Source organism: Aedes albopictus, chromosome 1 (assembly GCF_035046485.1).
Source record: "Aedes albopictus strain Foshan chromosome 1, AalbF5, whole genome shotgun sequence".
Lineage (NCBI taxonomy): Eukaryota > Metazoa > Arthropoda > Insecta > Diptera > Culicidae > Aedes > Aedes albopictus.
The window spans coordinates 292337293-292363401 of NC_085136.1; the positions used below are offsets into that span (position 1 = coordinate 292337293).

Here is a 26109-nt window from a genome sequence, read left to right on the forward strand (position 1 = left end):
TGTTGTTATGATGGTTTACGTGATATATCATGTAAATTTGTGTTATATGTCATGTAAACTCTCAGAGTCATGCTGAATTACATGACATATAATGGAAGTTTACATGATATTTCCTGAACTTTACATGATATGTCATGTAAACTTCTGTGATATCCCACGCTCCAATTATGTGCATCATTTGTCATAGAATTTTACACTCTTTTTTCGATCTGTGTACCGTGAAGAGATATTGAATTTATTCACGTTCTACCCTTGCTTCTCCCATTATGGCAACGGTTGAATGACTATTTCAAGAGTCGGTCGATAGCTATCATTTAATCTCTCCATGAGACTTTGTTCAAGAAGTACTATTAGTTGTAATATATTATGCTTTCCCCTTGACCAGTATCACAACCATGAAAAGACTACCAAACCGCATCGAGCCGACAAACGCCACCAAAAGACTGTCCGAAACCGTTCCCGCTGTTGTTGTCGCGACCAGACGATCCCACTAGAGCCCACCCCCACATAGATGCAATACCACGGCAAGGATGAGTACGTGCGGGATTTCTCGTTCGAGCCGGAAATCATCTTGAGACGCAAAGATTCGCTGCACATCCAGCGGGAAAAGTACCAACACCGCAAACGGCAGAAACGGCGGAAACTGTTCAAAGAACGGCAGATCGTTTTCATCTCGACCGATTACGATCCTTACGAGGCGGGGCCGAGTGGGGCAATTGGTGCCGGTAGCCGGAGCCCGAGTGACGTTGAGACGAGCTACTCGCAGGGGGACTCCGTTTCTCCGGTCGGGTGGATCAACGGCGATGACCTGGATTCGGACGATAAGGAGGAAATCCAGCGCAGTCCGGTTGATATAGAATTAGAAGAATTTTATTATGTAAGTTAGTCACTCCGTTTGGGGGCGTCTGCTTGTTGTGGCTGATTGAATTTTTGAGTTACTGCTTCCTGATCAGGGATAATATTTTGCACTTCCGATATTTTAAATTTATTTTTCGCTCGAAAATTTTTGAATAGGAAAAGATTGAAGATCCAAATTACTACGTTCAGAATAGAACGGTGAACTTCTTCACCTTCTAAATTTCCTAAATATCGGAAGTAACCCTGATTCAGAAGACATGCTTCGTTTATCAATCTTCACTATCTATTTGAGCTTCTTTCACACACGAAAGCAATTCCTCTCACGATAGAAAACAAAAATCATCCCAACCAGATGTGTTTGAGTTCTCCCCGCAGCTTTTCGATCTTGATCGTGACATTCTCCTTAGATGCAACAGCCAGCAGCGATAAAGGAAAAGCGGAAAAGACGAGAAAAACCGTCGTCGTTGCTAGACACTTTTTCCCACGCTTTCTCCCCAACCACCACATAATATCGTAGACTTTTTCCGCACACATTATTTAGACTGCTCGGACTAACTGGCGCGGCATGGCCGACGGCCGCCGACTGAGCATTGTGAAATGGGGTTTTTCGCAATGTTTCTTTTATTTTTCGCTTTTGTTTTATTGTTGGTAACAAACATCCGTTTTGTGCACTTTTCACGTGTAGGTCGTTACAAATTGCCTTGCCATGGGGTCGCCGTGTGTGCTGTTTTGTCTCTCATGAATGGGGTGTTGCTATATTTACAAATGTACGGCTAAGTCTAATTTAATGGATGAACTCTCGACACTGACAGTGAAATAAATAAGTTTAGATAGTAAGGCTACTGTTCGTATACGGGCTTGATTGCCTGATGACAACCATTTTTGATTCTTTGATTCTTAGTATGAAAAGTGTTGATGCAATCCTCCAGCATCCGAAAGCTGTGCTGGCGACAGCTGCAGTTGTAAGGAATAAGAAAGTTGCAAAGACCTCTACAACCCTGATAGGTATCATGCAAATTTGGTTTTAGGAACGGTAATGATCACACACACACTATTTAGAATGCTGAATTTCGGTTACGAATGCCGAGATTTGCGCAGCCGAGTTGTCAGCTAAATGTTTTGAAGAAATCTCAGCTAATAAATGCCGAGAATCAGTATAGAACGCTCTGTTGCTAAGCAACCTACCATCTAGTTAGTTGATTCTTGGTTAAAATTCAGAAACCGAGATTTGCACAGCCAAACTCGGGAAATAAAACTGAGTGTTCAGGATACGAATGATCTACATTTTGGAACTATGTAATAATGTTTCAGCACAATATACACTTCGGCCTTTTTTTAGTCCGTTTATTTTACGTCCCTATTTTACAATCATAATTTAGATTTACCGTCCACTTCCATCATTGCTCTAAATCTTAAACTGTTTTTAAACATACAAATGTAATGTTCAATAAAGTTCGATAGGGCAACCAGTAATAGCTCATGATACTACTATTTCTACTATAAAATGGCAACACTGTTCAAAAAGAATCATATATTACTTAATATATACAAGCATAAGTTAAGTGGGTATCAAATGCTTTTTCATGTTGCATAGAATATTACATTTTTCTAAAGCTGGCAACCCTTCTTAGCATTAATGCTAATTAGCATCAAGTAAGTCGCACAAATTCGTACGTGGTACAACCCCTAGACCTCTGATAAGAGAACTGCCTTCTTCCCGTCCGTTACTAAAGCACAGAGATTTGGGGCTAATCACAGCTAATCACTGGCTCTTAGACAAGATTGACCCAATCCTACACGGCCGTCGCAATTCTTCACAGAGCTGTCCTGACCACGTCCTTGCGACAGTTGAAGGATGGGAAAGGAAGATTAGTTTGACACCTAAAAAGGTATACAGGCATCTCTACGTCCTCTCAGGCCTAGGTGTCACGGGAATTTGAGTATTGTTAGTGGAAGGGTTAAGTCAAAAAATACGTTTGGTCAACGTTTAGGCACCACAACGATGTACACGAACAGAGTCACCAAATTATACGAATTCCAATACTCTCGAGACGAAATTGTTGACTTCCATTTGCGTGTCCCGGACATCCAGCAGCAATATTACCAAAAATTACGCGAAGAACGAAGACGAATTCCAGCACCCCGGAAAATAAGACAAAACCTCATCACAATCGCGAATTATCCGGAGATCAATTCACAAACACATTCAGAGGCAAAATTTATTACAACAGCCATTTCTCGATTCGACCGGCCATAATAAAAACAATGCGGAGCAAAGAAAACGCGAGAAAGTTTCGAAAATGCAGCCGCTCGCGCGCACAGCCTGCTGTGATCTGTTCTTTTAAAGCACGACTCACTTAGTAATTAATGGAACAACATTATTCTGTCTCATTTGGATTTGAAACAACTTACTTGAATGCGGTTTTCACTCAAATGCATTTTATCTATTATATTTTAAGAGAAAAATACGAAACAAATTCTTCAGCACGAATTTGAAGGAATTCTGGAACTTTTCTCTTAATATGACTCATTAGGCGGCGTACAACAGATTCGTCTACTGTCTTAGCGATTATATCATTTGCCCAAAAGTACACGCGACAAATCCCTGAGGAAAAGAACAGCCGCGGTTTTTGCTCTCTTTTTAATCCATTCTTATGGGAGATAACATTGCGGCGTTTCCTCTAGTGCGGCTGTTCCTTTCCAAGAGATAATTTGGCGCGTGGAATTTCGTGCAAATGCGCGTTTGGAACATTACAAAGGCGAATCATATTCAGCACACCCGACAATATCCCACCAAAGTTTCATCTGCGCAGTCGTTTTGATGATTGCACCCTTAGCCTTCTGTTTCTTCTTCATAAGTGCTCAATAGTATTTAATAGGCCTGAACTGAGGACCATTGGGCGTATTACGAGTTTTCGGAACAAGCTGGAAATTATTACCGTTATTCCATTTTTTGCTTCCTGGCTGTAGTGGTAATCCTAAAAATCCGACCAAAATGTTACTGGGCCATCATGAGACTGGATTGAGGGCAGAATTCGAATCTTCAGACATTAGGTTTCATAAACCTCCGAGTTCATCGTTGTTTTGGTGATAACTTTTTTTTCCTTTTGACCACAACTGCTAATTCCCTGCCAGATCATAATTCGCGTGCGAACTTGTTCACAAAATCGATTTATTCTTCGGTGACACCTCCTCAAGCCTTCGCCTTGCAAAAAATTGGTCCCGGAAGCTATCGCAAGCAAGTGGTCTTCGTGGCCGAGCGGTTAGTGGCGTCAGTCGTTCAGGTGTCTCGTAAGCCTCGGAGTGTGGGTTCGATTCCCGCTCCAGTCGGGGAAAACTTTTCGTCAAACGAAAAATTCTCCACTGGGCCACTGGGAGTTATATGTGTTGTCCGTTGTCAAATGTTAGTATTGTTCAGTCTGTAGAGGCCGCAAGGTCGAAGACGGTGTAATTGTCTTTTTTTTTCTTTTTACAAGTCGGCCTTTACATAGCTTGCATCATACATCAGTATGCACCCAACAGGGTTTGTCAGTAGTTTGTCATAAAGCTTCCGAGTACGGTTTTGAGCTACGGAATTTTGATTGAAAGACCTCTTTGGTTGCCTACTAACTCGGTGCATGTAAGCCTGCATGGTAGCGGAATCTCTGCATTGTACGTTGGGTGACACTATGTTTTTATCTAAAATCGTGATCAGACATACCTAGATTGCTTCTGATGGACCTCAAGACCTTTCCATGAAGCTATCGATTGGCAGTCCCACTTTGGCATTTACTTTTCGGCTACTGAGTCGTCTTCAAGGTGCCATGTACATTTTAAGCACGTGAAACACAATGTTTCTGGAAAAAATGAATGCTTTTGCCAGCTTGCTCCTATTGCATGGTACCTATCTCCAAAACCACAAAGTTTTTAGAACAGAAAAAAATCACTGTAATTGTTATTGATATTGTCAACAAAAAGACGTCAAAAGTTTTTGAAAACGTCCAAGAGCATTGTGATAAGCAAAAAGTTATGTTCCTTTACTAAGTGGGCCACGCTTTAAAGCTGGCAACACTAAATATGCAATTCACTACAATTGTGATCTAGATTGTGATAGTTCACATGTTCATTAAACTTTGTCATCTAGATTAACCTAATTCGATATTTTTAAATTACCTTTGTAACTGGCAACTCAGCCTAATGTCACACGTCAATAAATGCGGTTTAAAGACAAAATGTCGAGTACTAATGTTCAGTCAAGATTGTGTAGAAGTCAAGTAGAATCTTTTATAACACATAATTTTCCAGTATCTGGCAACACTGGTTATGAAGATTCAAATTAAGCTCAATATCTCATAAATGGTGCGAGACAGGCAATTCGAATGTTCGACAACGTTATAGTGCACCTCAAGTGCAGTACATTGTTTTACATTGCTACACAAAGAGTTATTGCTGGTAACTATTATCTCAATTCTATTATTACATATGAGGGGCCCAGAAGCAAAGGGGTGTGAGTGATCATTTGGTCGATTTTGAGCTAAGCATATCGAAAAATTCTTTAGATTTCAAGCTTTCAGGAACTTGTTTAAGGTTATGTTTACGGTGATTAGAAAAATTAAAATAAATCGTAGAAAATTGCGTCGGTTTTGAAACTCCATACATTTTGTATGGGATGAAAAATTGAGGAAAACTTCGAACCTCATTTTCTCGAAAGTGAGTTTTCGTCATTTACACCCCTTTGCTTCTATCCCCCTCATATTAAATTTCAACCCAAGAGTGATTTATCTAGGAACACTGATCATTATGATTCCAATAAAGCTCAATATTTGAGGGGGGGGGGGTTTTGGGCGTTAACCCCCCCCCCCATTACCGACGCTTCCTACACTAGGCGCCCCTCCGCCTTTTGCCGAAATTGCGATAAATCCCTCCCTTGGCGCCACTTCTGTGCACGGGCCTGCGGTGTGAGGTAACAATCGAATGTTCGAGCAATCTGGGGATTCGGCAATTAGTTAAAAAATATGGCTCTAGTTGTCAAGCTAAGTTTTGAACTACATTAAGCTTTTAACTCAAAGTAGATAGAAAAGTGTCAACTTATTTGCGATTCATCATCAGATTATTTCTATCTTTCTGAACAATTTTGTCGAAGATGACACTTTTATATCTGTTTTGGATCTCGAGAGAGAGAGCTAATACTTTACTTGACAACTAGCGCCAGCTATTGTCAAAATCACCAACAAATTGGTGATTCTCCAGATTGTTTTTCTCCATCTGAACAACATTTTCAAAAACGACGCTTTTCTATCTGGTTTTATCCCGAAATAGACAAGCTTGAAACTCAACTTGACAACTAGCACCATCTAGCGACGAAACCACAAACTATTTAGCGAATCGTCTGATCGTTCTTGTCCTTCTGAAGAACTTTGGCACAGACGCCACTTTTCTATCTGTTTTCGATGCTGAGATAGAGAAGTGACAACTAGCCCCATCTAACGGCGAAATTGTCTTCTAATTGGTAAATCGCCAGACCGTTCTTGTTCTTCTGAACAATTTTGCCTAAGATGACACTTTCCTACATGATTTGGATCCCGAGATAGGGAAGTTTAGAACTTTTCTTGACAACTAGCGCCACCTGGCAGTGGATTTGCCAAATAAAAAGTGAACCACCAGATTGTTCATGTCCTTCTGAATAATTTTGCCTAAGATGGCACTTTCTTCTATGATTTGCATCTCGAAATTGGAAGTTTTGAACTTTTCCTGTCAACTAGTGCTACCTGGTGGTAAATTCGTCGAGGTGAACCACCAGATTGTTTTTCTCCTTCTGAACAACTTTGCCGTAGAAAACATTTTTGCATCTGCTTTGGATCTAAAGATAAAAAAAATCGAATACTTCACTTAACAACTACAGTGTATCAAACAAATGTCCGTGCAGGGAATTTTTCATTAAAATCATTTTTTATTCAAATATTCATAACATTTTTATACGTGAATCAAAAACTCCAAAAATTTTGGCTAAAATAGACTATAACTAGAGCAACATTGGTGAAGTTTTGAGCGAGATTGAATATGTTTTCTAAAAGGTGTGGAGTCTCATGGCCGTGTGGGTAGCTTCACCAAGCATATAGTCGTACCATGCCAAGGGGTAAGGGTTCGATTCACGCTCCAAGTGATAAAACTTTTCGCAAGAAATCTTTTTTTTTTCTGGTATCCACTGGTGCTCGTAATGTATGTCGTGTCCGTTGTTTAATATTAAGTTTCGTTGAGTCTATACAGCCTCTGGCTGAAGACAGTGTCCGTGTCTATTTTTCATAGAACTTTTTTTTTCTGTTAAGAGATGAACCAGCCTAGGGCTGAAAATCTCTATAATAAAGAAATAATAATAATAGAACTTTTTTCCGTTTATTATACAAAATTTCAATACTCTATCTCAAGGACTAGTAGATGAAACATTTTGATTTTTTTTGGAAACCTAACACTTGAAGCTTCAATAGGCAATCTTGGTTGGCTTAATATTTTCACTACAAAAATATGAAAAATCTCCTTATGCAGTTGACGATTCTTATAAATTTATCATATTTTGAACATATAATTTGCCAACCGTTTTTCAGTTTTAAAAGCGCATTAGTTGAACTGAAAATGCACAGGCCCTATTCTGCAAATGTAGTTTAGTAGGTACTGTATAAAAACATAACTATAAAATAGTTTATAGAAGTTGATAACACTTGGCATTTTTATTGATCAAAATATGATATATACAGATTTGTCATATTTTGTGTGATCAAATTAAAATTCCAAACGAAAGTCTTATCACAAAAATTTGAAAAATGTTCGATCCAGTACATATTGGGATAACATGTTTATAAAATATGTTCAAAAGTTGTCTAAGTTTTACTAAACGTTCTATAATTTTTTGAATTTTTATCTCATTTCACTCAAAATTTCAGCAAATACACGTCAATATATAAATAAATCACGATAAAATTTTAGCAGATTTGATTCACGTATAAAAGAGTTGTAAAAACATGAATAAAACAAAAAAAATGACGAAAAATCACTGTACGGACAATTGTTTGATACACTGTAGCACCACACAGCGAAATGATCAGCTAATTGATAAATCACCAGAATGTTCTGCTCCTTCTGTGCAACTTTGTCAGACACAAAACTTTTCTACTTGCTTTCGATCCCGAGATAGATAATTCTAATACTGTAATTGAAAACTAGCACCATCTAGCGGCTAATCACCAACTATTTAGGGAATCATCATATCATTCTTGTCCTTCTTTTTATTCTGCTTTCGATCCCGAGATATAAAAGCTTTAAGCTCTACTTGACAAAAAAGTTGCACCACCTAATGGCAAAAACACCTACTAAATGGTGAATCACAAGAACGTTCTAGTCTTTCTGAACAACTTTGTCGAAGATTTCTTTGAATCCCATGAAAGATAAGTTTAAAAGTTTACTAATCAACTAGCGCTACCTGAAATCATCAACAAAACACCGATATTCAAAACTAAAGAAACTTGAGAAATCACGTGTGATGTCTAATGAGAGCTTCTTCTGGTGAGAGTACATCGCAACTAATTTTTTGCGGTGAACCCCAATGGGGCACGTTCGGTGTAGTACTAGATTTGCAGTAATGAGCTGAATTTTTGTATGGAGAGGGTCAATTCTTCGTTTCTGCAATGAAATGGTGCAAAAAGCGTGGGTATTATGATTCCTTGCCTAATTTGAAGCTGTTTGAGCAAAACTTTGAACAACTATGTTGTTTATGTTGCAAAACAACAACACTGTTGCCCAAAGTTTTGCTCAAACAGCTTAAAAATAGGCAAGGAATAGTACTCACACTTTTTGCACCATTTCACTGCAGAAACAAAGAATTGCTCTTCTCGCCATACGAAAATTCAACTCATCACTTCAAATCTAGTACTCCTCCGATCCGTCCTATTAGGCAAAATTCCATTAGCTCTAGAATTCCTATGGCACCCCAAGCAGACTTAGTAGTAGGAGTCTAGATCTACAACCTATTATATTTATTTTTTTTACCTGTATAAGCAGTGCTGCCAGCTTTTGAAATCGTATGGTTTAATGGAATAATAACATGCTTCTCTGACCAATTGCATTTGTTATCATCTTATGCAAATATTGAGTCAATTTTGGCTCTACTTAAGCAGTGTTGCCAATTTCCAAAACAATTGTGTCTTACCTTTCAAAAATATCTAACTTCAGTTTTGCTCAAACTTTGTTGTCGTTGTTGTACCAATCTCTATATGTTTTCCGGTGTCCCAAATCAGCATTATTTTATGTAGATGGATCACGTTCGCATCGAAGTAGTAGATTTAAAGCAATATGCTGAAATGTTTATATGGTGAGAAGGTAAATTCTCCGTTCCTGCAATGAAATACAGAAAAACAAACAAACAGCATCAAATAAGGCTACCCACGCTTTGTACTGCAGAAACGGAGAGTTGGCCTTCTTACCATACACAAATTTTGCTCATTACTACAAATTTAGTACTTCACCGAACGTGCCCTATTGATCAGTGTTGCCCATTTGAGTTTACAATTCCGAATAGTCAATGGGCTCATGTGATATGTATAGGTCAATACTCAAACTTTACTGTACACATAGAGAAGGTAAACTAGCACCTTGTCTTTGTATTTTGGCGGTAAAAGATAAATACTGTGAGGTTCAAACTCACAGAATCAGACGAATCATCTATACCAATGATTTGTTTTCAAAAGTTTGCCTAATTTCAAAAAACAAATGCTCGAAAAGTAATCCAAAATTATCAAATTCTCGGGTAGAAAAATTTGTTAAAATTTGTGAACCAGTATCAAAGGCAAAAATTTACCAGACTCTAAACTGCCGAGTGTTCAGCCTTTTTTTCCGGAAAATTTCGGCAACCATCGAAATGCCGAAGAGCAGAATATATCTACACAAAATTAATTAGTTCATTGGCTTCGACATTTACACTCGTCGAACGACCTTCGTTGGCATTTGATCAAGTTTGGAGCAAAATGTCTAGTGACGTTTCATCCCCCACCGCGCCTCTGTCCGATGTAGAAATCGGAAATTCCGTATTCAGTTTTTTATATTCATTAGAAAGCAATCAACGACCGTGTAATACAACTGCTGCCACGCTCATCCGTTCAAATAGATCAGAGGCCGGTTGTTTATTTTGATCACTAATTATAAATCTGGTCTGTACCTTTGCCCATTTCGATGGGAGGGGCGGGTACTACGCCGGTGGAAGGGGCGCAATATGTTAGCTAAGTATCTCCCCACAACCCCCTCAATTCGTTCACGATCGCATCATCATCATATGTCATTACCTATTCCCTAGGGACCGACCGCCCCGCGGCGGTGCGGTGGATGTCTGAATCTGGATCTTGCGGCTATTAAGTATGTACACGTTCGACGAACCAATTGCAAGTCTGAGTGTTTTTCCGACGATACGATAGCTAATTGTCTGGGGCGCTAAAAATAATGACAATCGACAGCGTGCACGTGATGACGTTGTTTGCAGTTTGCGCTAATGATCGCCGTCGTCGATCAAAGACACTCTCGCGTCTGCCGACGATGCTCTGCGGCCGGCCACCACCCGTGTTACAGGGCTGCCAGTTTGACTACGCAATGATTGGTTTGTTCTCGTGGCGTTATGCACCCGTTAGGTAAATGTGTTAAATGTATTTATTTATTTCTGTAGTGCATGATATGCATGGATGACTCTTTCTATTCCTAATCATATATATTCAAAACCTGTATATTGCTTTGCATGCTTCCATTATTCCCGATGTACAACATTTTAATCAAACTTTCTTATTCCACCACCCACAGATGTATGGTCGCTATACCAAAGACCTAGGAGAATACGCCAAAGATGAAGCGCGAAGACTCAGGCTTCTTGAACGAAGAAGAAAAAAAGACGATAAAGCAAGAAATAAGGTAAGTGAAAATAATCTAAATGATACTTCCATCTCATTTATGGTCCCCGGTGAAAGCACCTTCAACGCCTAGATTTTGGTCCTGATAGCAGCGGTGTCGAGTGAGGCTACAGTGGGGGAAATGCAAAATCATAAGTTTTCAGTATGCGTATAGATCTCCTTAACCCTCTACTTCCCATGGTTGCTCTAGAGCACCATCGATTTTCGACGAACTCCGGACAAACGGAATTAGATGAATATGATGCAATATGTTTTTGAATATGGTTATAACCTCATAAGGTTAACCCAACTACTACCTACTTGTTTCAATAGTTGAACTATTGATAAACAATCAAAAACCTATTGATTTACAACCAAAATTTTTTTCATTGATTTCGAAAAATTTAGCCAATTTGCAATAACTTTTGTTCTACCACTTTTTTCGGAAACGCTTTTTTGGCATAGATATAGTCGTTCAAAGTCGTGGGAAGGAAAGGGTTAAACAAGTTCAGATTTTCAAAAATACAAAAAATTTTTTAATTCCTTGCTTGCTTTTCGTAGACCGCGAGAGTGCGGTGACAACTAAAAGCCGAAGGAAAGATGGTGTTCTGAAAGACCGACCCGGTTAGGGTGGTGCTTCGAATCCACTTTCCAGGCACTTTCTATTTCGCAAACTCGTAATTTGTTCCGTGTCTTTGTTGGTTAAAGCACCGGACTAGCGATACGGAGTCGTGGGTTCGAATCCCACCAAAACAAGTGATATTTTTTCACACATGTGTCTCTTAGTTTGTCAATCAAATGTACTTGCCTTCAAATGCTTCACGTTTTTACGTCCTCATAAGGTTGGTCGATATATATTTCCTCGCTGCTCAGTTCATCTTGCAGAAATGCGGTAATCACGTCCATCTGGTCCTCATCCAACTCGTGTGGAATAGCTAACTACTGGTGCATACACTTCTTCGTAATCGATTCCAGACTTTAAGGAACGTCCCTTAACGACTTGTACCGTTCCAAACTTTCTCAGGTCCTCACTCGATTGCGAAAACCTATTTGTTACTGATTGCCATACGTCCTTCTGGTAGATTCGTCAACATCCACGTCTGTCATTTCTCCTAGCATCGCGTTGATCCAGTATTTGCTATTATTTCGCCGCATGACCTCGTCGTAGCTCTGTGGAACGTCTTCCACAAGTATCACCGACGCGGCAAGTCACTAAGAGGGAATTTTATTGCCAGATCGTCTGGATTGTTGTGGCGCAGGATCATGCGTCTTCAAAATGGACGTCTCCAACGTATCGTTTTCAAAAGCGTCATCATCGTCTTCGATAACATTTGAACCAGGATTAGCTGAATTTCCATCGGTAATCACGATTGCCTCAACGAAAAGCTCCGTGAACTGAACAGGAACGAAATCGTGAAAACAGTCAGAACTTGAATACTTTCCGTCCTGATTGATCGTCATCATGTCGCGGTTAATCTCGAACTTATTGCTAGAAAGTAATACACTCGATACCCTTTGGTGTCCTCGCGGTACCAAACACACTTTTCTTTTGTTGCCTTTGGGTCGAATTTCCTACGCTTGACCTTCGGTATGTAGATCGCCACGATCGCACTAAACACTGTCAGTAGGTGCCGCAAATCAGGTCTCTTGCTAGTTCAGATTTCTTCGAAAGTCTTGTAATAGCTCTTGTTGTATTGCCATCGCCCAGAATTCTTTCTGCATGTGCGCATCGTTCAGCAAACTCTTCGCCTGCACCAGTGTTCACTTCATCCTTTCAGCCGTGCCATTTTAATCAGGAGTGTATGGAGAGGAGCCGTCCTTTTCCGGCGGTCTCCGAAATTCGCTGGAAACGTATTCCTGTCCTTTGCCCGTCCTGAGAACTTTAAGTTATTTACCTGTTTGCCGTTCCGCCTTCACTTGACATAATATAAATGCCGCCGATGCCTCGCTTTTTGCCTTCAGGAAGTATACGGCCGTGCGTCACGTCCTTGAACTGCTTCAAACTTTTTTCATTTAGATGTTAGATGTACTTGAAAAGTGAAGTGTTTTCTCTAGAACGAGGCAAAATTTGCTCTCCTTTGACCGACACGTTTCAACCAAAAGCGCTAGTTGTATGTTTTCATTGGCTAACATGCTTCTGAAGCAAGTAAGAGCAATAAAAAATATGCTTGAGAGTGCATAACAATAGTTCAGCTGCGAGTGCCTCTCTGAATCTCTCTCTTCGCCGGTGGTAACGGCAATGAATATACGTGGTTTTGATCTCGTTTTTAAAGTAATCATAACTTACAACATAACTCAAATTACATTGATTATAATAGTCACGTCCTACATTCCCTTATCAACAAAATGAATGTTTTTGCAAGTTTGCATCCTCGCCCTCGCCGCAGCAAGTGAGAATGAATGTTCTCCAGTCTGTTTGCTTCACAAGCCAACCGACCGATAAGGAACAGCGGTCGCTATTGGTTCGGGTATTCTTTGCTCCCTTTGCATGTTCGCTCGTACTTGTGGTTGGCGGTAATAACTGATCGTATTTTTCACATTCACATTCCTTCGCGAGATTCTTCAGTGAACTTCTGATTCGGCCTGCGATGGCCATATGGCCCGTCACACCCGAGTCAACGGACGGCCGCTCTAACTGGAACATCGTCAAACGAAAGAATTGCTGCACAATACGTTTGAATTCGGTTTTGCTTTACTTGAGAACTTCTCCGGACCACTAGCTTTTTCCAGGAAGCCTCATTTATTTCTCTAGATATTCCTCAAATAATTCCTCCAGCCAAAACACCAGGAATTCCTCCAGAGATTTCTTCTGATTTTTTTTTCTAGGAATGCCTACCAGAATTCCCCGAATATTTCCATCAGGGATTCCTCCAGCAATTGCTCCATGAATCCTAAAGAAATTTCTCACGGATTTCTCGAGAAATTCATCCAAGGATTCTTCCATGGATTTCTCCAGAAAATTATCCAAGAAATTCTCAAGGAATTTCTTCAGGAATTCCCAAAAAGTTTCATCCTTGAATTTTCTTTCCGAAATTTCTCGAGGAAGAACTCCAGAAATTCTCCCAGGTATTCCGCCAGAAAATTCTCTAGGAGTTTCTGCCAGAATTCCTCCAGCGAATCCGAAATGAATGTCTCACGGAACTCTTCCAAGAATTCATGAGGAATTTCTCCAGGAAATCCTCCACGGATATCTCCAACATTTTTTCCAAGAATTTCTTCAGGAATTCCCCTAGGGATTCATTACTGAATTTCTTCAGATGTTCCTCAAAAAAAATCCTCCAGAGATTCATTGAAGAATTTCTTCAGAAACTCATGAAAAAACTCCTCCAGGTACTCCTTCAAAAAAATCCTTCAGGGATTCCTCCTGAATGTCCTCCTAGATGCCTTCAGAGATTTCTTCCAGGAATTCCTTCAAGGATTCATCCAGAAAATTCTAAAGGAGTTTCTCTGGGTACACTTCCAGGAATTCCTCGAGGAATTCCTCCAGGGTTTCCTCCAGGAAATTCTTCAAAATTTCTTCAGAAATTTCACAGATTCATTAATAAATTTCTTCAGAAATTCATAAAAAAAAATCCTCCAGAAATTCCTTCAAAAATTCTTCGAGGAGCTCCTTCAAAAAAACCTTGAGCAGTTCCTTCAGAAATTCATCGAGGAGTTCCTTCAGACATTCCTCCAAAAATTTCTCCACGAAGCCTCATATATTTCTCTAGAAATTCCTCAAATATTCCTACAGTAAATACTCCAAGAATTCCTCCTGAAATTTCTTCTAGGAAGCATATTTTAGGAATGTCTGCCTGAATTCCTTTAATCTTTCCTACACAGATTCCTCTAAAAATTGCTCCACGGATTCCTCCAGAAAATCCTAAAGAAATTTCTCACGAAACTCTTCCAGGAATTCCTCGAGAAATTCCTCCAACGATTCCTCCAGGAAATTCTCAAGGAATTTCTTCAGGAATTCCTTCAGGGATTCATTCAGAAATTTCTACATAATTTCCTCAAAAATTCCTCCAGAAGTTCCTCCAGGATTCTTTTCAGACATTTCACGAGGAAGAAGCCCAAAATTTTCATCCAGAGATTTCTCCAGAAAATCATCTAGGATTTTTTGCCAGAATTCCTCCAGGGAATCCTAAAGGAATGTCTCCCGCAACTCTTTCAAGAATTCCTCGAGGAATTCCTCCAGGGAATCCTCCACGGATTCCTCCCGGAGTTTTTCCAGGAATTTTTCCAGGAATTTTTCCAGGAATTTCTTCAAGAATCCCTCCAGTGAGTTATTAATGAATTTCTTCAGAAAATCCTCAGAAAATTCCTCAAAAAATTCCTTCAGGTATTCCTTTAGAAATTTCTCGAGGAGTTTCTTCAGACATTCCTCCAGAAATTCCTCCACGGATTGCTCCAGAAAATCCTAAATGAATTTCTCCCGGAATTCTTCCATGAATTCCTCAAGGAATTCCGCGAGAAATTCCTCCATGGAATCCTCCAGGAATTTCTCCAGGATTTTTTTCCAGAAGTTCCTTCAGGAATTCCTGTAGAGATGCAATTATGAATTTATTGAGAAATTCTTCAAACAATTCCTTCAGAAATTCCTCCACAAAATTTCTCCAAGATGCCTCATATTTCCTCCACGGATTCCTCCAGAAAATCCTAAAGGAATTTCTCGTGGAACTCTTCCAGAAATTCCCCAAGAAATTCCTCCAAGGATTCCTCCATGGATTCCTCTAGGGAATTCTCCAAGAAATTCTCAAAGAATTTCTTCAGGAATTCTTCCAGGGATTCATCCATTTAATTCAATTCGCTTTATTTTAGAGACTTTCAGCCTTGGGCTGGTTCATCTCTTGGGATTCATCCATGAATTTCTTATGAAATTCATCAAAAATTCCTCCAGAAATTCCTCCAGTTTTTTTTTCCAGAAATTTCTCGATGAAGAAGTACAGAAAATCCATCAGGAAATCCTCCAGGAATTCCTACAAAAAATCCTCCAGGATTTCCTCCAGGGATTCCAGCACGGATTTCTTCAAAAAATTGTCTAGGATTTTCTGCCACAATTCCACCAGAGAATCCTAAAGGAATGTTTCACGGAACTCTTCAAAGAATTCCTCGAGGAATCCCTCTAGGGAATCCTCCACGGATTCCTCCAGGAATTTCTCCAGGAATTTCTTCAGGAATTCCTCAGGGATTAATTAATGAACTTCTTCTGAAATTCCTCAAAGAATTCCTCCAGAAAATCTTGCAGGATCCTCCAGCAATTTCTCCAGGAAGCCTCATTTATTTCTCTAGTATTTCCTCAAATAATGCCCCCAGTAAATACTCCAAGAATTCCTCCAATATTTCCAATTGTTCCAAAGATTCCTCCAGGAAATTTTCCAAGAATTTCTTCAGGAATTTCTCCAGGGATCCATTAATTTCTTCAAAAATTCTTCCAGGAACTCCTCCAGGAATTTCTCCAGAATATCCTCTGGGATTTTTTGCCAGAATTCCTTCAGAGACTCCTAAAAAAATGTCTCTCGCAAAGTCGCAACTCTTTCAGGAATTCTTCGAGGAATTCCTCGAGGAATTTCTCCAGGGAATCCTCCACGGATGCCTTCAGGAATTTTTCCAGGAATTTCTTCAGGAGTTCCTCCAGGATTTCATTAATGATTTTCTTCAGAAATTGCTAAAAAAAAATCTCCAGAAGTTCCACCAGGAATTCCTTCAGAAATTCCTCGAGGAGTTCTTTCAGACATTCCTCCAGAAATTTCTCAGGGAAGCCTCATATATTTTTCTAGAAATTCCTCTAATAATTCCTCCAGGAATTCTTCCAATAAATACTCCAGTAATTCTTTCAAGGATTCCTAAAGAAAATCATAAAGGAATTTCTCCCGGAACTCTTCCAGGAATTTATTCTGGAATGCCTCCACGGGTTGTTCCAGATATTCCTCCAAGAAGTCCTCCAGAAATTTCTCCAGAAATTCGTCCAGGAATTTCTCCAGAAATTGCTCCAGGATTTTTTCCACGGACTCCTCCAGATATTCTTCCAATGATTCTTTCAATAATGCCTCCAGGGATTCCTCTAGGATTTCCTCCTGGAATTTATCCACGAATTTTACCAGGAATTCCTCCACGGAATTCTTACAAGAAATTTTCTCATAATTCCTCCAAAGATTCCTCTAGAGTTTTTTTCCAGGAATTCTTGCAGGGATACCTCAATGAACTTCTCCAGGATTTTTTCTAGAAACTCCTCCAAATGTCCCTTTAAAAAATTCTTCAGGGATTTCTCCAGAAATTCCTCCAGGCATTCTTCCAGAAGTTTCTCCAGGAATTTCTACACGGAAAACTCTATGCATTCTGTCAAGGATTCCTTCAGAAATGCCTCCAGGGATTCCTCCAGAAATTATTCCAGGGATTCCGCCAGGGATTTTTCCATAAATTTCTCCAGGGTTTCTCCCAGGGATTCCCCCATAGTTTACTTCAGGAATGCCTCCAGGGTTTCGTCAATGAACCCTACCTGGAACTCCTCCATAAATTTCTCAAGAAATTTCTCGAAATATTTTTCCAGAAATTCCTCTACGGATTCCTCCAAGAATTCCACTACAGATTCCTCCAGGAAATTCTTCAAGGATACCTTTAGGAATGCCTCCAGTGTTTCCTCATGAAATTCCTCCAGGGAATTTCCTTTAAAAATTTCTCCAGCAATTCCTTTAATAGTTCCTACTTAAAATTCTACATGAATTTCTCTAGCAGTCCTCCTGCAGTTTTTGAGAGTTTCCTTCAAGAATTCTTTCAAGCATTCCTTAAGTAAAGCCTCGGGGGAGGGCTCCGGAGGTGCTGACGAGCTATTCCTCTTGGCCATCATCCCAGGTACTTGTTTTTGCTGCCTGGTGGAAATTATCGAAGCACGTCTGCATACACGTCTAATCGTCTTGTTCAGTACCTATTTAGCCGCTTTGTAAACCTTACTTGGCTCCACCCTACCCTCATCGGTGCAAGCTCTTTGCATACTTTCCTACCTCATAGCCTGGGTGCGCGGAGTCCTCCGACTTGCGGGTAATAATAGTACATTGGTCAACATCCGTTCAGGGGTATGGATTGTCTCAGCATTGCGGCGTTGTACACGCGACTCAGAGTTTAGTCTAGGTCGTCGCTAGTCTGGTCGTCGGTGTTACCGTCTATGGAACTGTACAGCCGTTCCACAAATGCCGGCTTGTCGAAGCACGAGGACAGTCATCGATGACCCTCGGCTGTGGACGTCTTCCTCCGTATTCGACTCAGTTTCGAATCGCCAGATAGTCACTATCGTCAACCCTCAAGTCTGAGTTAAGGTTTAGATTCGGACTACAGAAGATTACATCGATGATGAACTCTGAATTGTTCCTACTGTGGGTATTGTGATTGCCTATGTTCGCGACATCCACGTACATTCCAGCCATGATTTCGAGCAGAGCCCAGCCTCTTGTGTTGGTCAAGCGGCTGCCTCAGTTGATCGCCCTGGCCTTGAAGTCTCCAGCGATAACCAAGGAACTCAATCCTGCCAGTGCGCTGAATAGCCCATTGGAGGGGAGAGGTGGGTGGCGACTGAGCAAAGAAACTGCCTTAGAATACCCTGTAGGTCTTCAGTATTGCAAAGTCCTAGTTTGTAAATTATCACTTGAACTGGAAATTGACTACTTGTGCAGACCGCCTCTAGTTTAGCCTTATCCGTCATCCAGTTCCCGTTGACGTTGGGGATATGGTACGCGTCCGTGTTATCTATTCTAGACTCTGAGACTGACAGCCACTGTTATGGCACAAATTTCCTAAAAGTCTCGAAATATTATCTCCTCCTGGTAGCCACCATAATTCTGCTGGTCAGCAAATTACCTTCTCGACCATTGTACATTACGAAAAACGGTTCCATTTCTCTAGGCGTCCTGATAACAGTTTCTAAACATTTCCGCTTGTAATTCCGTTTCATGCTCACGATTTTCTGATACTATACTATGGAAGGCAGATGGGTTGATATCTTGTAACCAATGAACGATTGCATAAATTTCGTTGTAAAAATAGGCGACTATTTCCAACTGCTAGAATGCTATGAACTTTTGGCTACTAATCCAAAGGTTCTAATGTATCCACCCTCTCTCCGGGACGAATTTGGGCAAGTTCACTCAAGTCAAAACTGTATAAATGATGTGTTTTCTACATGATACAGGGGATAGACAAAATGATCGGGACAGGCAAAATTTTCACTTTTCCAAAAATGTTAAACTAGCTGTAACTTTTTGAAAAGTGCATCAAATATTCTCAAACTTTCACTGTAAGTTCATCAACTAGTTGTGTATCAGTGGACAAAATTTGGAAAAGATCGGGCTATTCTACACGAAGTTATAGAGATTCTAGAAATAGGTATAATTATCCGATAGCCTATTTTGAGCTGTTATATCTCTGGATTCAATGAACCGAATGCAATGACATTTTGATCATTTATGACTTATATAATGAGCTCAGAAAAATGTTTGACACAACTTTAAATTATTAACAAGAGAAAAAGTTAAAGCGATTTTATTTATTTTATGATTTTTTAGTAAATTGGTCTATTTTTAATATGCATCCCAATACTTTTTCTATTAACTGAAGGCTGTGTTGTTACTTTCCTTCAAAACATATTTATATGAAAGACAATTAGAGGGAATTTAAATAAACTATAATTAGCATCTGGAATTTTGAAACGATGATGAAGTTTTAGAAAATTTGGTGTTTTATTAGGAAAATAAACTAATCGTAATAATTTTCTTTCGTATTAAGAATTTTAAGTTGTGTCAAAAGTTTTTCAAAGTTCATTATATAAGTCATAAATAGTCAAAATTTCATTTCATTCCGTTCATTGAATCCGGAGATATAACAGCTCAAAGTTGGCTATCGGATAGTTATATCTTTTTCTAGAATCTTTCTAACTTCGTGCAGAATGGCCCAACTTTTTCCAAATTTTTTCCACAGATACACAATTAGTTGATCAACTCACAGTGAAAATTTGAGAATATTTGATGCACTTTTCGAAAAGTTACAGCTAGTTTAACATTTTTTGAAAAGTAAAAATTTTGCCTGTCCCGATCATTTTGTCTATCCCCTGTATTTGGAAAATAATAAAAAGCTTATGTACGTTATGTACGTACAAGCAATGCATTTCCCAACAACCAACCTCACTCGACACCTCTGTTCAGCTATAGTTCGTCATACCACTTCACCCTCGTTCCAGTCATGCTCGGTACCAATATGATATTTTCTTTTTTCTTCTTCTTTGATTTGTAAACCAATTACGACACGAAAACCAACATCCTTTTGGCCCACACGCTACTACTATTACTTCTACTATTTCCACCGAACGTATTTCCAACAATTTTTTGAAAACAAAAAATATGTACACTCCAATCTCCATGCCCGTCTACGAATAAATTCTCCGCCAAAACAAAAAACTCAAAAATATAAAAATAGATGGAAATCGTTTCAGGAGCTGTTGGGAGTGCGGGATAACAAATTTTTCAAAGCCTCCTCATGGCTGTGGCGGAATACGTTCGCGCGGCTCGGCGAGGACTGGGTGTTCCTGGCCCTGCTCGGCATCATCATGGCCCTGCTGTCCTACGTGATGGACAAAGGCATCTCGATGTGCACAAACTGTAAGTGCTGCGGGTCGGTGGTTGCTTCCCATTGTCCAGTGGAATGATTTGTGTTTAATCCCTTTTCCGGTAGCACGAGTATGGCTGTACCGAGATCTCACCAATCACCCGGTGGCGCAGTACCTTGCGTGGGTGTCCCTGCCGGTGTGTCTGATCCTGTTTTCGGCCGGATTCGTCCACCTGGTCGCACCGCAGAGCATAGGCTCCGGTATCCCGGAGATGAAGACCATCCTGCGAGGGGTGGCCCTGAAAGAGTATCTCACCTTCAAGACGCTGGTTGCCAAAGTGATAGGCCTGACGGCGACGCTGGGGTCCGGGATGCCCCTCGGCAAAGAAGGTCCCTTTGTACATATAGCTAGTATAGTATCGCAGTTGTTAAGTAAAATCATCACGTCATTCCAATCGATCTACGAGAATGAATCCCGCAACACGGAAATGCTGGCCGCGGCTTGTGCCGTGGGTGTGGGTGCGTGCTTCGCTGCACCAGTTGGCGGGGTCCTGTTCAGCATTGAGGTCACAACGACCTACTTTGCTGTGCGAAACTACTGGCGGGGCTTCTTTGCGGCCGTGTGCGGTGCGACCGTGTTCCGACTGTTAGCCGTGTGGTTCCAGAAGGCGGACACCGTGACGGCCTTGTTTGCCACCAACTTCACTGCCGACTTTCCGTTCGACCCGCAAGAGCTGTTTGTATTTGCGTTGATTGGGTAAGTAGCTCCGCATGGGATCTATCGTGTAACATCACTTGTATTTTATATTATTGCATTACAGCCTTGTCAGTGGCCTGGGAGGAGCGTTGTATGTTTGGGTCCACCGAAAGTATGTACTATTTATGCGATCAAACAAGCGGATGAACAAGTTCCTGCAAAAGAAGTAAGTCGTTCGGTTACATACTATCTCTGTCACAATCCTCATCGTTCTACATGTGCTCTTTCTCAGCCGATTCCTGTACCCTGGCATTGTGTCACTGATAGTGGCCACCCTATCATTCCCCCTCGGGTTTGGCCAGTTCATAGCCGGAGAGTTGAGCACCCACGAGCAGGTTCACCAGCTCTTCTCCAACTTCACCTGGAGCAAGAACGAGCTCACCGTCGAGCAGGCTGCCATCGTGTCCAACTGGCGAACGGCCGGCACCAATGTGTTTATCAATCTCATCGTATATCTGTTGTTCACGGTGAGTTCTTGATTCCTTAGGTGTTCAACTGCCGTATTAATCCATTCCTATTGTTCAGTTCTTCTTTTCCATCGTTGCTTCGACCATTCCGGTTCCGTCTGGTATCTTTATTCCTGTGTTCAAAATTGGCGCCGCCTTTGGAAGGCTTGTTGGTGAAGCGATGCACCTGTGGTTCCCTTACGGAGTTCGTTACGGAGGCAAGCTGGCTCCCATCATCCCCGGAGGCTACTCCGTCGTAGGGGCAGCTGCTTTTTCCGGAGCTGTTACGCACACTGTATCAGTGGGCGTAATTGTGTTCGAAATGACTGGCCAGATTACTCACATAGTGCCGGTGATGATCGCCTCACTGGTTTCAAATGCGGTAGCTGCACTACTGCAGCCGTCCATGTACGATAGTATTATACTCATCAAAAAGCTACCCTATCTACCCGATTTGCTGCCCAGTGGATCAGGAATGTACAACATCTATGTCGAGGATTTCATGGTTAGAAATGTGAAATTCATCTGGAAGGGAATCTCGTATCAGAAGCTTAAGGAAATTCTCAAAGCTAACAAAGGTCTAAGAAGTTTACCCATCGTGGACAGTCCGGAAAGTCCCGTATTGCTCGGTAGCGTTCAACGATACGAGCTGATCAAAATGATCGATAAACACATTGGACGTGAGAAACGCTTGGAAGTAGCTGCCAAGTGGATGAAGGAAGCCGAAGAGAAGGCCCGTGAAGAACAAGAACGACTCAGGCGAGAAGCTGAGGAACTGCAGAAAACCCGTCGACCATCGAGATTCGAAGTTAGCCCCGCACCTGATATTCTGAAGCTCCGGGAACGAGCCAACAACGAAATGTTACCACCGCAAGCGAAGAAAGAGACATCGACCGGATTTAGTCCCGTGTTCGGCACGCAACCGAAAAAATCCATTCTCAAAAAAACTAACTCATTTACGTTGAAAGGATTTACGCCGCTATCGCCGCATAGTCCAACCCATACTCCGTACACTACCATCACCGGAGGTACCGAGAGTCGAATCAGGTCCGCATTCGACATCATCTTCCGCAAGTCGGCCACCCTGCAGGATGTAACTCCCGATCCGGAAGTGGGTTCCATCGGCACACCAAGCATTTCTGGCACCGAGGGAATACCGCTGACACCGGGCATTTCCAAGAAGGTTCAACTGCCACGGGAACGCGTCATCGACATGTCGGCCGAAGACCAGAAGGCCTGGGAACTGGAAGAAATGGGTAAACCGATTGACGTGGAAAATCTACACATTGACCCTGCGCCATTCCAGCTGGTGGAACGAACCTCCATTCTGAAGGTCCACTCACTGTTCTCGATGGTGGGCATCAACCATGCGTATGTGACGAATGTTGGAAAGCTGGTCGGTGTGGTGGCTCTAAAAGAGGTAAGCATGTTCATCATATTTTCGCGCTAGCATTGTACTGAATTGTCTTCCATCGGTCCATTTCAGCTCCGACAAGCGATCGAGAACGTCAACAGCGGAACGCTGACGCCGGAATCGGTGAAACAGAAACAAGAGGAGGAAGCAAAAGCCTTGGCTCAAAAAGGTAAGGTGCATCCGAAGGTTACTTTTAAAATTGATTACAATAAATATGAGACTATTCATTGACGCTGAATATGGACGGCTAAACAGTGGACACGTTTTGCGACAATCCGAAGACTAACGAGACTCTTTTCCGATGCATAATTAGGTGTTACTTCTAATCCCAAAGTTTTGGGACTAATCTCTGACTCTTAGACAAGATTGACGCAATCCTCTAACGGTCGAATGCTGCCCTGGCCACGTCCTTGCGACAGCTGAGAGATGGCAGAGGAAGTTTAGTTGGACACCCAAGGATGTTTTCGATCACCTGGCAATCGTTTGACTCATTTGTCCATACGCAGTTCACACTGATAAAATACTTTCGTAAAAGCTCAACGAATATGCTTCGTAAAACCAGTTTTCGTAAATTGAAAGCAATTTGCGTAAAATGTACGGTCCATTCGTACCACTACGCTGAAACAATACAAATGGAGTTGTATAATGTACGAAAACACGAATCCGACAGACGCCAAGCTTGCTCATTCGTGGATTTTAGCTCCCGCTTTGTAGAATGAAACAAAACAAACAAATGTCAGACGTTTTTTACTAACCATGCGTAAAAAGAAAATTTCGCTTCGTAGAATACAACAAAGCTTTGCAGTCATCACTGATGTTTGAGTGGAGCGCATAGACAACAAAGCAACCTGTTTTCACGTGCATATGACGGTGCGTGTGCGAGAAGAGGAAAGGAAGCATGCTCTCAGTTGGCAGTAAAAGTTATTTATAAATTGAATCAGAGTAGAAAGCGTTCTGGTTGTTTCCGAACGGTTTCAACAAGCGCCTACAGATGGATGTCTAGCACTGGTAGGTATCAATCAGAAGATACGTGTTCGGAGCCTGTGAAAACCAAACTGATATACGCATGTTATTTTTTTTTAAACATGATTTATGTCGGTCCGACAAAAAAAGAGACAGAAAAAATCTGTGTTATTGTGTCGGAGTGATCTTTTTTACGAAACGAACTCAGGCACACTACGAATCTTTTCGTTGCAGAAAACAACGAATGGCATTCGTAAACCGGACGAGCGATTTTGTACAATGCAACAAAATATTTTTTCAGTGCAGAACAGTGTTGGTAAAAACTCAAATTCTCAAATCTCATGCTTGAGTTGTTTCACGCGCGATTCTTGACTCGCCAAACTCATCGCCGAAAAAATCATGCATGAGTTGACTCGCGATTTCACTCATTGCTTTATTTGTTGGTATTCTTATTACTTACTTCGATGTTTTTAGGATTATATGATAGAACAAAAGCAAACCTATCGTACAACAACATTGGAACCCGTTCAAATTGATTTGGGTTCGTTTTACAAGCGAACGAGATTTCGGCGATTGACTCGTGAGAGCGAGATTTTGCATGGAAATCTCGCGCGTGAGAAAATGATTCAGAAACGCGCGCGAGTTTGCTCACGCAGGAGCGATTCATGAGTGTGCTTTGAGTGTGCTGGTTCAGAATCCCAATATTGAAATGTTGTGTTTGGCAAAGTTGTAGATTAGTGTTTTTCCTACAATTATCACCAAGGACGCCATATTCTAACTCTAATATTTACGTCGTAAAAGTGTTAGTACCACTTACTCATACTAAACGATCGGATTTTTCTATCGTTTAGTATGAGTAGGTGGTGCCTGAGAGAGAGGAGACAGCTGGCTTCGATTGCGTGCTAGGAGGACCTGTCACAAACTGTCACCGCGAACCGACCTGAAAATCGCACATTGATGGTGTGGAGTGGCCAAATATCCAAAAGACCTTATCATTATTATTATTATGCTATTAATGGAGGGATGGAATCCAAAGGATACGTTTGGTAAACGTTTAGATTTAAAAAAAAAATCTTTTTTGTTGTGTTGAATCAGCTGCCTGGTTCTTTTTCCATCTCGATTGGGGTGTTCGATTACAAATATGAAATGGGAAATAGTATTAACCTCTCCCATTAAAACTATTAGTGATACGCTAGCAACAGTTATATCACAGGAAAACAAACGTCTCACTCTACTTGCTCTCTATCGATCACCCTTCAATGGTTTATTCAAATATTCGATAGGCGCATTTGGGCGGTTGTGATTCTGGGTCGACATGTTTTTACTGTATTTTGTCATAAAAACAAACAAAACAAAATGCAGTTAAAAAAAATCAAAATAAAGAATGTGTGAGTTGACTGATGTAGGAATTTTCACGCAATAAAATTGATATTATAATGGTATGCAGATTTAACCCGGGAGCGGTCGCGTCGTGTACTGAGTTAGTACATGCACCATGAAAAATGCACGCTAGCATGACCATGCGGTGTCGTTAAGGGTGGTCAAAGACACAACTGCTCTAGAGTTAAAGTTGATTTGTGTCTAAGTTCTCCGGAGCACGCAATTTGTGCTTCGCGCACAAGACCGCAGAGTACCAAAAGAGATAAGCGATAAGATTTAGGATTCCTCCAGGTATTTCTTCCGAGGTTTTCTTCAGAAGTTCGTTTCTCCCAGAAATTCTTCTTGGGATCGCTCCCGGAGTTCCTTCTGAGATTCTTCAGCCTGAAGACTTCAGGGGTTAACTCAGAAATCCTTCAGAGGTTCCATCCAGGATTTTTCCAGGAACTCCTTCCGAAACAGGATTTTTTTCTGGGATTCCTGGAGGAATTCGTTCCCAGATTCCTCCAGGAGTTTTTTTTTATCTGTATTACATAACGAGATTTTTAGCCCTGGGCTAGTTCATCTCGGGATACACGCTTTACTTCCCTTCCGAAGGAAGAACTCACATTTGTCGGGAGTGGAATTCGATCCCAGGTCCTCGGCGTGATAGTCAAGTATTCTAACCATCACACCAGGTCCGCTCCACGCCCTCCAGGAGTTCTTTTTAAGTCTCCTCAGGAAGCCCCTTCAAAGATTCCTCCTGGGACTTGTTCAGGACTTTCTCTGTGATTCTTCCAGGAGTGAATGGAATCATGTCGCATTTCTAAAAAGGTTCCATTT

At 41.1% G+C, this 26109-nt stretch overlaps 1 protein-coding gene across 16 annotated transcripts in view; it reads left to right on the top strand.

Annotated features, from left to right (window-relative positions):
* Window positions 1-26109, top strand: part of LOC109421116 (chloride channel protein 2) — a 349200-nt gene that overhangs the window by 153356 nt on the left and 169735 nt on the right. For 5 of the 16 annotated variants that reach the window (XM_062846999.1, XM_062846998.1, XM_062847000.1 and 2 more), the window contains 7 exons: window positions 10672-10779; window positions 20218-20383; window positions 20457-21087; window positions 21152-21253; window positions 21320-21554; window positions 21613-22953; window positions 23020-23116. In XM_062846999.1, coding sequence (XP_062702983.1) covers window positions 10672-10779; window positions 20218-20383; window positions 20457-21087; window positions 21152-21253; window positions 21320-21554; window positions 21613-22953; window positions 23020-23116 — 2680 coding nt within the window. Of the gene's footprint in view, window positions 1-385; window positions 878-9916; window positions 10506-10671; window positions 10780-20201; window positions 20384-20456; window positions 21088-21151; window positions 21254-21319; window positions 21555-21612; window positions 22954-23019; window positions 23117-26109 lie in introns of those variants that run through there. The other 11 variants (XM_062846997.1, XM_062846995.1, XM_062846993.1 and 8 more) reach the window with 5 other exon arrangements.